At 39.7% G+C, this 15,477-nt stretch overlaps 1 protein-coding gene and 1 pseudogene across 2 annotated transcripts in view; one reads left to right on the top strand and one right to left on the bottom strand.

Moving 5' to 3' along the window:
• The window catches only part of Cerkl (CERK like autophagy regulator), an 80,426-nt gene extending 65,163 nt beyond the window's left edge, over window positions 1-15,263 (bottom strand). For both annotated transcript variants that reach the window (XM_090342524.1, XM_090342525.1), the window contains exon 1: window positions 15,018-15,263. In XM_090342524.1, the coding sequence (XP_090198650.1) occupies window positions 15,018-15,231 (214 nt within the window). In that variant the 5' untranslated portion in view covers window positions 15,232-15,263. The remainder of the gene's footprint in view (window positions 1-15,017) is intronic.
• On the top strand, window positions 10,412-10,910 carry LOC150056112 (ubiquitin-ribosomal protein eS31 fusion protein pseudogene; annotated as a pseudogene).
• Window positions 15,264-15,477: the final 214 nt, after the last annotated feature.

Here is a 15,477-nt window from a genome sequence, read left to right as displayed (position 1 = left end):
TAATCTCATATTGTTACTGTGTCTGACTTTGTCTGGTATATTATATACACATTTATTTGTTTATTTGAAATAGGAAAGAGAAGGTGGGAACAAGATGATTGGGGGGGGAGGGAAATGGAAACAAAAACATGAGAAAGGGAATCACTGTGTGAGAAGTAATGCACCTACTACCTGATGAATGTAACTGTAACCCCTCTCTATATGCATTACCCTGACAATAGAAAATAAAAATTTTTAAAAAGAGATAAAAACAAGATGAGGGGTGGGGATGGGGGGGAGGGAAATGGGGACCAAGACATGTGAAAGGGTATCAATGTATGTGAATTAATGCACCATCTATCTGGCAAATATCATGTAACCCTTCTATTAATTACAATAAAAATATATGAAAAAATAAATAAATAAAATAAAAATTGATAAAAAAAGAGAGAGAATTAAGCTAAAATTCACTTGTTTAGTGTATTTTAGAATTGTATTGTTTTTCCAATACATTCATATGTCTACTATCTATGTACAATTATTGTAACATAGCCCAAGTAATTACTGCTGAGTTCAGCAAGTTAATGCCCTATGTTTGCTAAATTTTTGTTTTTCCAAGAACTAGTCTCACTCTATAAAGATGTGTTTCCAGGATACATATAATTATGGTAGGTATCACAGCTGTTGCTTTGTATTTTCAGAGCCTTAGAAAACTAAGATAAGGACATGGTTCTGTGTCAACCATAGGAAGAATGGCTGAATTTAGAAAAGGCTCAAATCCTAAGAAGACTTTTCAAAAACAAGTGTTTGAATGCTGAAGACAATTCTACTTCCAAACCTAACACATTTACTCTCATCCTTATCCAATCACGATTTTACAACGTCAGGACTCCATAATTCTGAAAATTGCATTGCTTTGGATTTCATATAAGATTCGTAGAGATTTTCTATTTTAGTGATCTTTTGGCATCAGATCACCTAACAATCAGGAAAAATCACTTATTATCAAAAACAGCAGCAAATATAGGTGGCCTCTTTTCATATTTCTCCCTTTGAAAGCACAATGGATTTAGATAACAGATACCAGGGTACGATTGTAAATGTAGGTCAGTATTCTCATTGCCCTAAAACGTGAGCTGCTCAGACTGGAATGAATCTGAGTATTATCCACCTCTGTCACTTCTCTATGTGGCCTTTTAAGGTTGCTACTAACAACCCTGGCCTGTAGCACTCAGCACTTCTAACATGCCACCTGATTATTTACTGGCAGATTTACCAGTAAGATAAGGAAATAATTGAAATATATGTTAGTACCAAAACATAAAGTAAGTAATTAGTAGTGAGGAAATCAGAATAATCTGTGGCCAAATGTCAGTAATCATGGACAAAAACTCACAGTAATTAAAAAATAACGCTAATTACCTAATGTTAAAATTTTCATTATGAGAAATAACAACAAAATATACACCCGTATAAACATAGCAAGTAGTATCGGGTGAAAGCTGATAAATAAATCTTTCATATTTTGAATATATCACACTTTCTGTGGCATTCAGTATAGTCTACTCACTGTGAAAATTGGTTACTGATATTCCTCCAGTCCATAGTAAAAGATTGGTGCTTATGCAGCATTTTGATTGATTAGAATAGCAATTTCCACCAAGAGTTAGAGCTAAGGAAGCCCTACTCAAACCAGAGAGACACGATAGCTTCCAACTCATTTTTCACTGTCCTAATAACTTCTGTTATTTCATATATGTATAAGGCAAATAACTATACATTAACCATGGTATTTAAATGAAGGCAAAATAATCTCTTCTCTCTATTAGCTAGAATCTGTAGGGGTACAAAACTTATTGTCAGGGTTGGGAAAAATTTTAAAGGACTGTTGTACTATTTCCACCTGTCAAGATTGGATTATATCCACTAATAATCATATGTTAAAGCTGTAATTCCAGAGTGACTATCTGTGGGGCTAGAGCCTTGAAGGTATGACTAATGTTAAATGATGTCTTATGGGTGGGAGCCTAATCAATCTAACAGAACTTGTGTCACCAAGATAATTCGATCTCTCTTTGAGCCTCTGTGTAGATACGGAGCAAAGACCGTGGAAGACACAGCAAGAAGTCAGTCACCTTAAGTCAAAAAGAGAAGCCTCACCAGAAACCAACCTGAAGTGGGATGCTGGTGGCTCACCTCTGTCATCCAGACTGCTCGGGAAGCTGATATCTGAGGACAGTAGTTTGAAATCAGATGAGACAGAAAAGTCCATAAAACTCTTATCCTTAATTAACCTCAAAAAGCTGAAGTGGAAGTGGAACTGTGGTTCAGGTGGTCAGAGCACTGTCCAAAACCCAAAGGAGAATGTAAGGTCCTCAGTTAAAGCTGCAACACTGGCGTGAAGGTGGGGATGGGGGCTGGAGAGGTAGAAGGAGAAAGGGACGAAGATGGAAGGAAGGAAGGAAGGAAGGAAGGAAGGAGGGAGGGAAGAAAGGAAGGAAGGAAGGAAGGAAGGAAGGAAGGAAGGAAGGAAGGAAGGAAGGAAAGAGAAGAGAGAGAAAAGGAAAAGGGAAGGGAAGGAAAGCAGGAAGAAAGAAAGGAAGGAAGAGAGGAGAAACTAGTCTCCCTGATAACACCTTGATTTCCGACACACTGAGGTGTGGGAAAAGTAAATAAATTCCAGTTCCTTAAGCAGTTAAGGCTGTCATGTCCTGTTACAAAAAGTTAAGAGCACCATCCTTCCTGAATTGGTCCTCAAGATTTCTTCTTCACTATTCCTAAGCTGTCTTTACTGTTTCTTGCCTATCATAAACGAGGGAGCACATGGTAAAGAGAACCCTGTTGTTTCCCTTTTCACCTCCTTATTCTAACATTTCCAAATCTGTACACTAAAGGACATTAATGCTAAAAAAAAGGGGGGGTGGGAAACCTTCAAACAAATGGTTTGTTTATGTTAATTGTAACATTAGAGTTATATTATTAGGCCATGAATTTATTCTGAGTAGCAGTCCTACAAGATAGCAATTCACAGATAAAGGTAATTGATAACCTTGTACTATTTGTAAGTATCATTTCAGTTATGTCCCACATTGCTTCCCAGAAAAGACAAGTTTAAAATCTTGATATCTTTGTCCCAGATTCACACTGGTTTACAAAAAGTCTTATCCTGAACCTAAAACCAGTGTCCTTTTGAGAGTCTAAATTCAAAAACACCTAACGTGAAAAGTCACCAGTCAAGAATTAGTTTTAGACCAAACTGATTTTAAAAGGCATGTCAAATTAACTAGCCACCTGGGCCTTCTGGCACATTCCATCCCCCACGCTTCCCTGAAAGTTCAGATTCTAATGTGGAGGAAGATTTCCTCCAGGGAAGTATGCCTTCCAGGTTTCAGACCTACCTGGATGGGCTCGTACTGATATAAGAGATCTATAAAAGGGATCACACATTGTATCTCATACACTAAAAACACAGAGATTAACACATCTCTCATGCAGAGATGGCACAGGCATCTGTGGACCCTAGACAGTAAGAAAAATGCCATCAGCATAAAAGGGGGACTATAGAAGAGTGAGGGACCAATAGGAAAGAGGAAGTCAATAGTATTGAAGTTTATATGCACGTATGAAAACAACAGCTTATTAAAAGTTACTTTAAAAAAAGACACACAGAAGTAAGAAAGAGTAAGGGATGAATCTGAATAAAGTACAATATATGTAGGAATGGACATATCATAATAACATCTGTGCAATTGATATATGCTAATTTGTTTCATAACAGGACACTGCAAAATGGAAAGAAAAAGAGAGGGGCTGAAATTTCTTCTACAAATATCACCTAAAAGTATCATTAAGGAACATCTCTATTTTACTCTTGCTTAAATCTTTTATTCATAATAATTTTCAAATTAAATCATCTCCAGACATTAAAATGTCATTTCAATGCCAGGTGTGGTGGCTCATGCCCATAATCCTAGTTACTCAGTAGGCTGAGATCTAAGGATGAAGGTTCAAAGCCAGCCCTGGCACAAAAGGACCTGACACTTTTATCTCCAATTAACCTCTAGAAAATGGGAAGTGGGGGGCCAGGAGTTTGGCCTAGTGGTAGAGTGCTTGCCTAGCTTGCACAAAGACCCGGGTTCAATTCCTCGGTACCACATACATAGAAAAAAAAAAAGCTGGAATTGGTGCTGAGGCTCAAGTGGCAGAGCTCTAGCCTTCAGAAAGTCCAAGGACAGGGTTCATGCCCTGAGCTCAAGCTCAGGATTAGCAAAAAAGAAAGAAAAAAAGAAAATGGGAAGTGGGGCTTGCTCAAGGTAAGGGCTCAGGAACAGCACCCAGGCTTAGTTCAAGCCCATGACCCACAAATAATAATAATAATAATAAATAGTAATAATAATAATAAAGCCATTTCAAGAAAGCATGAATCTAAAACAAGATATAAAAAGCACAAAATTTTTAAATTTAAGGAAAGAATTTAATAAAATTATGTGAACAATGACTCTCATAGTTTCAATAATTTGTTTATTAAAAAATAAGTAAAGTAACATTTGAAAAGTGTTTTAACAGCTATTATTCTTAACCAATCTTTATATCTTTGCCTTCCCCAAATCTAACATAAATTCTAATCTCATTTTACTCCATTATCATTATCCATAAACTTTGAGAAGCATTATTAAAATTCAGTGGTTAAGAGAATTTTTTAATTTGGAAATATTTATTATCCCAAGTCACTAATAGATGTATTCTCATATATGAGGATCAGAGAAACAAAAGAAAGAAATCCAATTATTTAAAACAGTAATCCCTTAACACTGGGATTTTGTTTTAATTATAAAGAGTGTGTCTTATTGAAAGCAAAACAAAACCTTGTCCTTTAAGGGAGAAAGCCAATGTTTCTCTAATGCACACACACACACACACACACACACACACACACACAATTTCCTAAAGAATGCTTACACAAATTAATTTTGCTTTTCTTCAATTTCCCATGATATAATTGACTTTTTAAAAAGAGCATCAAGTAAACAATTATGAGCCCACCTGTTCAGGGAACCAGACAAGGCAACATGCAAAATGCATGGAAATGTATTTCCTTCTCTCCCCCACCCAACACACACACACCAACCGCAGAAAGAAAATTTACTGTGCTAAAAACTATGAAAAAGTAGTAAGCATCATGTGAGAATACTAAATAATTTCTCACATTTCAAATAAAACTCCAGATATACTCTATACCCCAAGATCTGCCCCGTCCTGTGCAAGCCCCTTTATCGTTCTATCCTCAAGAGCTTTGGTCTAGGGAGGGGAGATGGAAGGACGAAACAGAGCCACGGGCCACCATGAGAGCTATGACCAAATAAATGGTCTGATCTCCAGGAGACCAAGAAAGTCATTAGGGATTTCCCTTATTTAGTCCTACTCAGGTTTTACAGCGAGGGACACAAAACCACAATTTAGGGAAATTGCATTCCCTTTAGACATCCCACCAAGCCCATTTAAATGGTTGAGTGTTGGGCCCAGAAGGCTGGAGTAAATACTTCTTTCTCAAGGGACACAGTGGCCCCCTGGCTCTCCTATTTCGGGCCTAAATAAAAAAGCAGGCTGGGGACTCAGCAGAGCCTCATTTGGGTTTTATCATCAAAACTAACACATCCCTGGTAAGACTGTTTTAGAAGAGAAGGCACACAGATATCACAGCGTCCAAAGCTGGGCCACAAGAGGCAAGGCACCTAAGGTAACTGGCACAGAGCACAGTTCAGTTTCAGCCAAATGGTGACAAGGAAGGGGACAGAAGGTTGTTTTAATGACATAAGTCACCCATGGGACAGAAGGGAACTGAGAGCAGCAGGGCTACTGAATGAGCACAGATATGTAAATGATGACAGGCTTGCAGACAGGAAAGCCAGTGGCTGGGGCTGAAGAGGTGAGTCAAAATAAAAGCCTGTTATTCTAGTTATCTTAGCATGGGAATACATTGACAGTAAGAACTATGCCTTTCATGTGCATATGCTTTAATAAATTTAGGTTTGGTATTGTGTGTGTGTTGATTACACAAAATGTAATTGTTAATATCTTCCTATAAAGTAAAAAGGAAAGAATTTATTCATTTTCCACTGAAAGACATGGGAAAAATCAACTATTCAAAGAGCCTTTATTTGAGTGATATTTTAGGTTTATTTTATAAAAGTATAAACAAGAGGTCATATAACTTGCTCCATTGAAGAAAAAAGTAAAAAACACAAAACAAAAAGCAAGGAAATATTGGATGATTTTAAATCCTTGGTTGTTACTGGTTGGTATAATCTCAGTTAAGATCTTGTTAAATAAAGTGAAGGCTGGAGTACCAATAGCCAGGCAATCAATGTCTTCTTGAGTCCACATAATTCTCTAGCTTTTCTCCAGAAAGATCTCTCAGCTTTATAGAAACTGCACTTCTACTTTCTTTGCTTGACCTTACACAACATTGAGACCAAGCAGGATATGCACTGATTAATGACACAATACTACTTCACACAGTCATCAATGAGCTCAAAGAAAAATTTCAGGTCTAACAGAAAACTAAAAATGTTATGTCTTAAAAGATCCATTAAAGGGATAACTTCATACTTTGATGTATTAGCCAAACACATATGAACAGAGATTTTTTTTAAACATCAGGCATAATCTGTTTCTCTTTGAATTACACTATAAAACTACTGATTTATTATGCCTTATTTATATCAAAAGAAAACAAAGGCAGAAAAGGAACCTAATCAATTGAAGTATTGTAAATGCATATTTTATGAATCACTGACAAGTCAAAAATCTTAAGAAGAAATAGTAGATACCACCACAACCATAGCAGATGTTTCTTAGGGTCATTTGTACAAAAAACATAAGCATATGTTAAAGAAATCTGACACTATCATAGAATCAGCTGGAGTCTAAAATAATAGCAGCTCCTTATGGCAATATGGTAATATCCCTATCAAATGTACAACACATTATATTGCAACAATGTGTGCAGACAAAAGAGCATCCCTAGCATCATAATGACCAGCACTTTCTCTAGGATGAATAAACAAAATAAGGAAGTTATATTCAGGGCATAATATTTTTAGTAGTAACTTGAACCTGAGAGATGGTGTGAATTTTCAGAGAAGATTTTCCATTTAACTCTTCTCATTGGGATGACACAAAAGCAGAGCATTAATCAAATAGGGATACTGAAGGTTTTATAATAATCCACTGCATTTTCCCAGTCTCCTTAACACGAATGGTGATGAGAGCTGTTATTCTCAAAGCTAATGATAATTCCTCGTTTCTTTAGAATGGGAGCAAAACTCTTTGACTTCCACTTTAATGACTTCAGTGTGGTGTCCTTGTCTTCTACTTAAGCAATAAGAAACTATCAATCCATTTTTATGTAAAAAAGCATATAACCTTGTAAGTGTATTATCACTTTTAATGTCAGAAAGCTGAAATATTCCATTATATTCCTTGGGAGCTGGTTACATCACCCCGTAGTGGGAAATGTACATAATAGATGCTAATTAATTGGTATTGACTGAAATCCTCTAAAAAAATCTAATTCAAAGGCATACCATACCTTTTCATTTAAGTGGTATACAGTGCATACCGTTTTCTGTGTAGAAGAACTGAGTGCAAGATGAGTGCACTTGTTACCTGAGACATTCAAGAAAACTTCAGGACCATAAAGTTCACTTTGAAATATTACTTTGCTTCCAAGATTTCTCAATAATAGAGTGAGTTTGTTCATACTGTAAAAACATTCCAATCCCCTTGAAAATTTTAAGATTTATCATTACTACAGAAGCTGTTTTCTTCCAGAAAGGAGGAATTCAGGACGTGAAAAATGATTTTGAAAGAAAAGTTTGTGCATTGTTGGAAAATGTTAGGAAAACTATGTTTAGGTGAGATACATAAGTGGTACTGAGTACATTTCAGCAAGATTCTAGCTATAGTAAGTGTTAATCTGTACAATGAAAGCCTAACAAAACATATACTGTCATACTTCTATATTTTCTGTCATATAGGAAAATCATTAGGTGCTGGTGACTCATGCCTGCAATCCTACCTACTCAGAAGGCTGAGATCAGAGGATCACAGTTCAAAGCCAGCCCAGGCAAAAAAAAGTCTGTGAGACTCTTATCTCAAATGAACCACCAAAAAGCCAAACATGATGCTGTGACTCAAATGGTAGAGCACTTACCTTTAGCAAAAAAAAAAAAAAAAAAAAAAGCTTAAGGTCAATGCCTGGGTCCTGAGTCCAAGCCCCAGAACCAGTACAAAAGAGAAATAAAATAAGAAAATGAATACATACCAACAGATTGATCTTAAATGTCTTATTCTTCCTATATACATAGACACTAAAATATGCTTTGAACTATGTGCTTGAAATATTCACTAAACTTAAAAACTTAACTCAGACTAAATATTTGCATAAAACCAAAAATATGGAAATTTTAAGAAGTGAACGAAGAATGTTTTCAATGCTTAAAGTGCAACAAAAAAGCTGGGTAGTCAAAGCTCATTCCTATAATCCTAGTTATTCAGAAGGCCGAGATCTGAAGATCACAATTTGAAGCCAGCCAGGACAGAAAAGTTCTTGAGATTGTTGCCCCCAATTGACCACCAAAACTCTGGTAGTGCATGGATAGCTCAAGTGGTATATGACCAGCCTTAAGTGGAAAAGCTGAGTGAAAGCCATAAATTGAAATTCAACTACCAGCGCCAAGATAATAATAACAAGAACAACAATAACAATAACAATGATATTACTATAAAAGGATAGTTAATTTCTACATATAAATACTGACATATTTACAGATTTCTTGACTATTTATAAAGTATGTCCATATATTATAACTTTGTTTACCAGCATTGTAGTAAATAATATTTTTCCTAAAATAGAAGAGTATAATACAATGGTTTTTTTTCAGTAACTTCTATTCTAATAAGGAATAAGATACAGCTACAGAAAGCCAGAGGCTCAGATAAAAATGCAGCATACAGCCTTTTCAGAGCAATTCCTCCAGTTTATGCATTTTGGCAGGCAGTTTTCCTGGGTTGGATGTGTTAATCATTGGCATACTGATGCTGAGGCTTTGCTGGAATAAATTTCAAATGAGATGCCTCCTTTTGCTTTGAGAGTCAATTTTAGCCATATCCCTCCCCTGTCCATTGACCACAATGGAAAACCTGGGCCTTGTCATTACTTTTTTTCCCTATTTCTCAGGCCAACTTCCTCCACTGAGGTTTGTGATGACAGGCCTTCCCCTACTTTCAACTGCACAGTCTTCTGCTCCTAGTCTTCTGGCACATGGGCTGTCACATAGGCTCTTCACTGTGAACTATGTCCATCTATTTTGTCACCAGAATTATCCTACACCCCAAACTCACCAAATGAAACAACCTTAGCAACTGTGAACCACCTGTTTGCAACCCTGTTATTCAACACTAAAGTTGGGTCAGCTTCCTACCCTCCTCAACATCTCCTTTCAACCAGTCACTGTATGATGACTGTTCCTTCCATGGAATAATTGCTTTTCTTCCACGGTCATTTACATGGTAGTTAATCCCTCATTCCTCATAAACTAGACTATACTGTCATTTTCCTGCCATATGTTTTCCATTAGATTATGAATACTTCGAGGTAGACTGGCATCAATACATAATATCCTAAATGTTACCAGGTTGAAGCTGTAAGCACAAATGATTTAATAACATAAAAATTATACTGAGATGTCATTTCTAATCTATCAGATTGTTTTTTAAAATTATTTTTATTATCTTTAAGTATTTTGTAGAAAGTGATTACAATTCAACATGTCAGCTTATCATCAGTACAATGAATCAAACTGGTTTTTGTAAAAGTTTTATCATATACTCTTTTGAAGATACATTTCAAAATCAAATGCTTTCACGTAATTATGTAGAAAGGCATAATGGTTTTGGACAAATTAGGTAAACGCTGAGCAAAATTAGATAGGTACCTTTCGCTCAGTGGTTCCTTTTCAAGAGTGTATCTCAAAAGCACACTAGAGAAAAAAATTTTAAGGGCTGCATAAAAATGTTCATTACACCAATATTTGCAAGAGCAAAAATGATAAGCTGGGTGCTGGTAGTTGTAAATATAAATGAGGACTCATCCTTAGGCATCTCTCTGGATGGACAGATGAAGGATGATAGAGAAGGATGGAGATTTTCTGTATTTTCATCACTTTCTTTTACTTTCAAATGAATTCTGTTTTTCTCCCCCACTTACCTCATCCCCCACAAAAAAAAGGAGAAAGGAAGAGGGTAAAAAGGAATATAAACAAAAGTTTTACTCCCAAGAACACAGCTTGTTTAGACTTGACTTTGGAAGTATATACCTATTTTACAAAAGTTAAGAAACAGTGCTTAAAATGTCAAACCAGAGCTTTCTGATCCGCCATCAGCGGTGGGACCACCGCCAGGATGCAGATTTTTGTCAAAACCCTTACGGGAAAGACCATCACACTCGAGGTTGAACCCTCGGATACTACAGAAAATGTAAGGGCCAAGATCCAGGGTAAGGAAGGAATTCCTCCTGATCAGCAGAGACTGATCTTTGCTGGTAAGCGCTGGAAGATGGGCGCACCTTATGTGATTACAACATTCACATGGAGTCCACTCTTCATTTAGTGTTGAGACTTCCGGGTGCTGCTAAGAAAAGGAAGAAGTCTTACACCACTCCCAAGAAGAACAAACAGAAGAGAAAGAAGGTTAAACTGGCTGTCCTGAAATACTAGAAGGTGGATGAAAACGGCAAGATTAGTGGTCTTCGTCGAGAGTGCCCTTCGGATGAATGTGGTGCTGGAGTTTTTATGGCTGGCCACTTTGACAGACATTATTGTGGCAAGTGTTGTCTAACTTACTGTTTCAACAAGCCACAAGACAAGTAACTCTGTATGAATTAATAAAAAAAATTTAAAACCAGAAATGAAACAAGTACACATGACAAGTTGGGATGTAATTTCACATAGAAGTAGGTTCAGTAGGTTCACATATGGGGCCTGGAGTCTAGCCTAGTGGTAGAGTGCCTGCCTAGCATGCATAAAGCCCTACGTTCAATTCCTTGGTACCACATACAAAGAAAAAAACAGAAGTGTTGCTGTGACTCAAGTGGTAGAGTGCCTAGGCCCTGAGTTCAAGCCCCAGAACTGGGGTGGTGGAGTTAAAAAAAAGGAAGGAAAAGAAAAGAACCACATAGGACTACATCTCCTCAGCAGTTTATAGCCTATGCATACACACACACACCCACACACACGCGCACACACACACACACACACACACACACACACGAGACAAATAACTCACAGAATTAAAGTGTTTTCAGTAACTACATTATTGGTAGAACATCAGTGCTATTATTCTATTTTGTATATGTGTATGTTTATAAATCAGACAAAGCAAATAAGTAATAAGATTATACTTAGGAATCAGAACTTTAATGATAAGGAAAGGAACGGTTACAAAAATGCATTAACCCTAAATTTGAAATCAAAGAATCAACATAATCATATGATGTAGTTTCTTTCTAAAACAAATACAACTACATCTAAAAGAGACTAACCTACCCTAGCTCTGTTGTCTAGAAACCCTTAGAACAAGGGTCATACAGGGGAAATTAAGCAATGAGCATAGAAGAGACTAGTCTTGAGCACAAAAACTCTGGAACAGTGCCAAGGTTTTGAATTCAAGCCCCATGCCCAGCACTGATAATCATTATCATAATATATATATATGTGTATGTATTGGCCAGTCCTGGGTTTGAGCGCAGGGCCTGAGCACTGTCCTTTGACTTTCTCAAGGCTAAAGCTCTACCACTTGAGCCTCAACACCACTTCTGGCTTTTTTCTATGTATGTGGTACCTAGCAATTGAACCTGGGTCTTTGTGCATGCTAGGCAAGCACTCTACTACTAGGCCAAACTCCTGGCCCCAAAGCAATATATTCTGATAGGCCTCACTTTCCCCACCAGTACTAGTACATGGACTCAGGGTCTTACACTTATTAGGTAAGTGCTCTACCACTTGAGCCATACTGTCAACCATTTTGCTTTTAGAATTTTATTTTTTTAGTTAAGATTTTGCATGTTTGCCTGGCTGGCCTAAGACCATAATCCTCCTATCTACATATCTGGAGTAACATATTTGCTGAGATGGAACCTTACCTATTTATTTTGGTCAGAGCTGGCCCTGAACTGTGATCCCCCTAATTTCTATCTCCAGAGAACCTGAAATAACTGGTGTAATCCACTACAACTTAACTACACAAAATATTTTTCAAAGTCTGAGTAAAAAAAATCTTGTCTTGGAAGTGTTGCTGTGGCTTAAGTGATAGATCACTAGCCTTGAACGAAGAGCTCAAGGATAGCAGACAGACAGACAGGCAGGCAGGCAGGCAGACATAGATATCAGGAAGGATTGAAATGAAGGCCTCACAAATGCTGGGCAAGTGTATCTGTGTAACACACACACACACACACCTCCCAGCTTAGAAACATTCTCACCTCTCCACATGTTAGACTTCATTGTTCAATGCAGTTGCTACTCAGTCCATGTATCTATTAGATTTAAATTAAATGGTATTTGAAATAGAGTTGTGGAGTCACACTAGCCAAATTTCTGGTATCCAGTGACTTTAGGTAGCTGTTGACAGCTGGAAAGGGCACTTCAATACAATGAGCCACACCCTCTGCATCACAGAATGTGTATGTGTATCAACCCACATTTGCTTATTTGAGGACCAATTCTCCTTAATAGCAAATTAAAAAGTCTTGGAGAACATTTCTTTGATAGATTAACAGAACTGTGAAACATTTAAAATTCTTACAAGCAGATTGTACATGCAGTTAGTACGTTAGCCTGAGTCTTCCTGGTCATCTTTCTACAAATTCCTCAAAAGTTCATAGCTTTGGAACATACTGAGATCTTTTTTTCTTCTTTTTCTTTTGTTTCTTGTTATTTGTTGTATTGCTTTGTTTTTTAAAGTGGAGTGCCTCTCCATAATGTGAAAATGGAAGAATCAAAGTAAATGTCTTACTGAGTAATTAGTCCTTCAATAACTCACATGAGTAATAGGTCATTTGGGGGGTTAACCCGGCTTTCTGACCACAGGGTCTGCTGACAGATGTCTGGGTTCGGATATACACAACAGAACACGGGGTATCTGTTTCACATGCATCTGTTCCCAAACAGCTTAGGCAGATTAATGCTTAGCATATATCCTGCTTGGCTAAATTCTACATAATCACCAACGCTCATTGTTTTAAAATTGAGTGGTATTTATTTTCTTGCTTTCACATTTTTCTATTTCATCTTTATCACTGTTAAGCTTCTGGGAAGCAAACATGTTCGTATAAACTGAAAGTTCAAGAAAATAATTTTGATGCTCTTATAAGAAACATTTCAGGACTCTATTCTGAAGCTCAGGTTTCTTAGATTTTCCAACCATTACTCTAACTGAGCTGAAGTGAGAACTGTAATGGAAATAATTTTTTTTAAAGAGAAGAAAAGTAACATGACATGTAATATAAGATTTGAAGGATATAGAAAAATAGTTGTAAGCAATCACTAAGATCTGAGATCTTCCTTTTGTTCTAAAAATGTTTCAGACATACTGTCCTAACACTGACCGAACACATTATGAAAATCTGGGCCAAGAAATTTTGAAGAGATTACTTGAAAGCAAAACAGAATGAAGGTAAGATGAGAAAAAGAATGAAAAAGCTGCTCACAACTAGCCTTGACTAAACTCTCTTCTTCAGACATATGGTTGCCTGCCTTCCAGAAGCAATATCTGTAAAGAAGCAATTGCCAGTCCCTCAGACTCATTAGGGCTGAAAAGTTTCTGCTGTAAAATACAATACACACCCCAGACGGTTGACCCCATTGATCATTCAAAGCTTACTCAGATTTCTCTAAGTGGATAAAATGCTCAGTGTTTTTCCTTAAAAGGCAGCTTCACCTGTGATTAGAGCTGGTAGCATTGAAAAGATAGGCCACCAATCCTTCATGTTGCAGGTGAATCAACAGTAACAGTAACTTCTACTTGCCCAAGTCAGTGATGCACCTTGCTTTTTGCAGAGACAAGATCCTGGGCCTGGGCCCGTCTGACATGCAGACAGAAGCAGTTACATCAACTGTGGGAAGAAGGCCATTGAAATCATAGCAATGCATTTTCATACCTAAAGAGGCTGTCCTGTAAGAAATTATTGCAAGGCACCCACTTATGGCTTCTGCATGTAAACCTAGTTATCCAAGAGGCTGAGGTCTGAGGACCAAGCTTCCAGCCAACTGCAGCAGGAAAGTCTGTGAGACTCTCACTCCAGTGAACTAGCAAACGCTGGGAAGGGAAGCCGTGGCTCAAGTGTCAGTGTCATCCTTGAGTGGAGAAGCTAAGAGACAGCGCTCAAGCCCTGAGTTCGAGTTCCAGGGCTGGGGTGTGTGTGGGGAGAAACCAAGGATGACCAAAGCACTAGGCGCTAGCAAAGCAAGAGCTGGACTTAGCCTTCTTCATAAAGTCGAACCCCCTCCGGAGCCCCTTCCCGCCTCTGCTTCTGTCGTCACCTCCCCTGACTCTTGTTTTCCTTGGAGGATGCCAGCAGAAGGGAGTGTGACACGGGTGGGGACAGGCACAGAGGCAGGAAGCCAGTGGGAGGCGGCTGGTAGCAGGAAGACCCTGGTCGGGTGGGGGGTGAGAGCGGGTTTTGCAGCTGGGCATGAGGTGGTGGCTGGGGGGGGAAGCGTTCTCGAGCAGGGCAGAGCTGAACCCCCCCCCCCTCCCCAGGGGAGCGGAGAGGCGCGGAGCCGGGCGCCGGGGCGGGGCTACCGAGTGAAGGGGGGGGCCGGGGGGCGCGAAGGCACGGGAGGGGCCCCCCGGGGGGCGCGAAGGCACGGGAGGGGCCCCCCGGGGGGCGCGAAGGCACGGGAGGGGCCCCCGGGGGGCGCGAAGGCACGGGAGGGGCCCCCCGGGGGGCGCGAAGGCACGAGAGGGCCCCCTCTCACCTGCGGGGCGCTCGGGCAGGATGGGGCACCACCTCAGGGCGCGATCGCTCAGCACCACGTCGCAGCTGCCCCTTCCGATCTCGAAGATGCCCCGGAGCAGAATCCGCTCGGCCCGGGGCGGCACGGAGGGCGGGGAAGCCGCCTCCAGGGGCGCCCCTTCCTCCCCGCCGCCCCCTAGGGCGCCCACTCGGCCCCGGCCTCTCCCGCGGGGCATGGCGAGCCTGGGCGGGGGAGCCCACCCCGAGATCTAGGAGGCCCCGGCGGGAGGCCGCTGCTGCCGCGCTCAGGCCGCGAGGCGTCGGACGCTGCCGGGCAACCGCGCGTCCCGCGGAGGCCAGGAAGGAAGGCGGGGCGGCCCGGCGGGATCCCGGAGGGCCCGGCCGGAGTGAGGGGGGCCCCGCGCCCGGCCCTGACGGCTGGGGGGGGGCTGCCCACCCACCACAAAAGGCTGATGGCCTGG

The sequence above is a fragment of the Megascapheus bottae genome, chromosome 12 (genome assembly GCF_031878675.1).
Source record: "Megascapheus bottae isolate mThoBot1 chromosome 12, mThoBot2.hap1, whole genome shotgun sequence".
NCBI lineage: Eukaryota > Metazoa > Chordata > Mammalia > Rodentia > Geomyidae > Megascapheus > Megascapheus bottae.
Note: the sequence above shows the minus strand (reverse complement) of the source record. Positions and strands in the feature narration are given on the sequence as shown.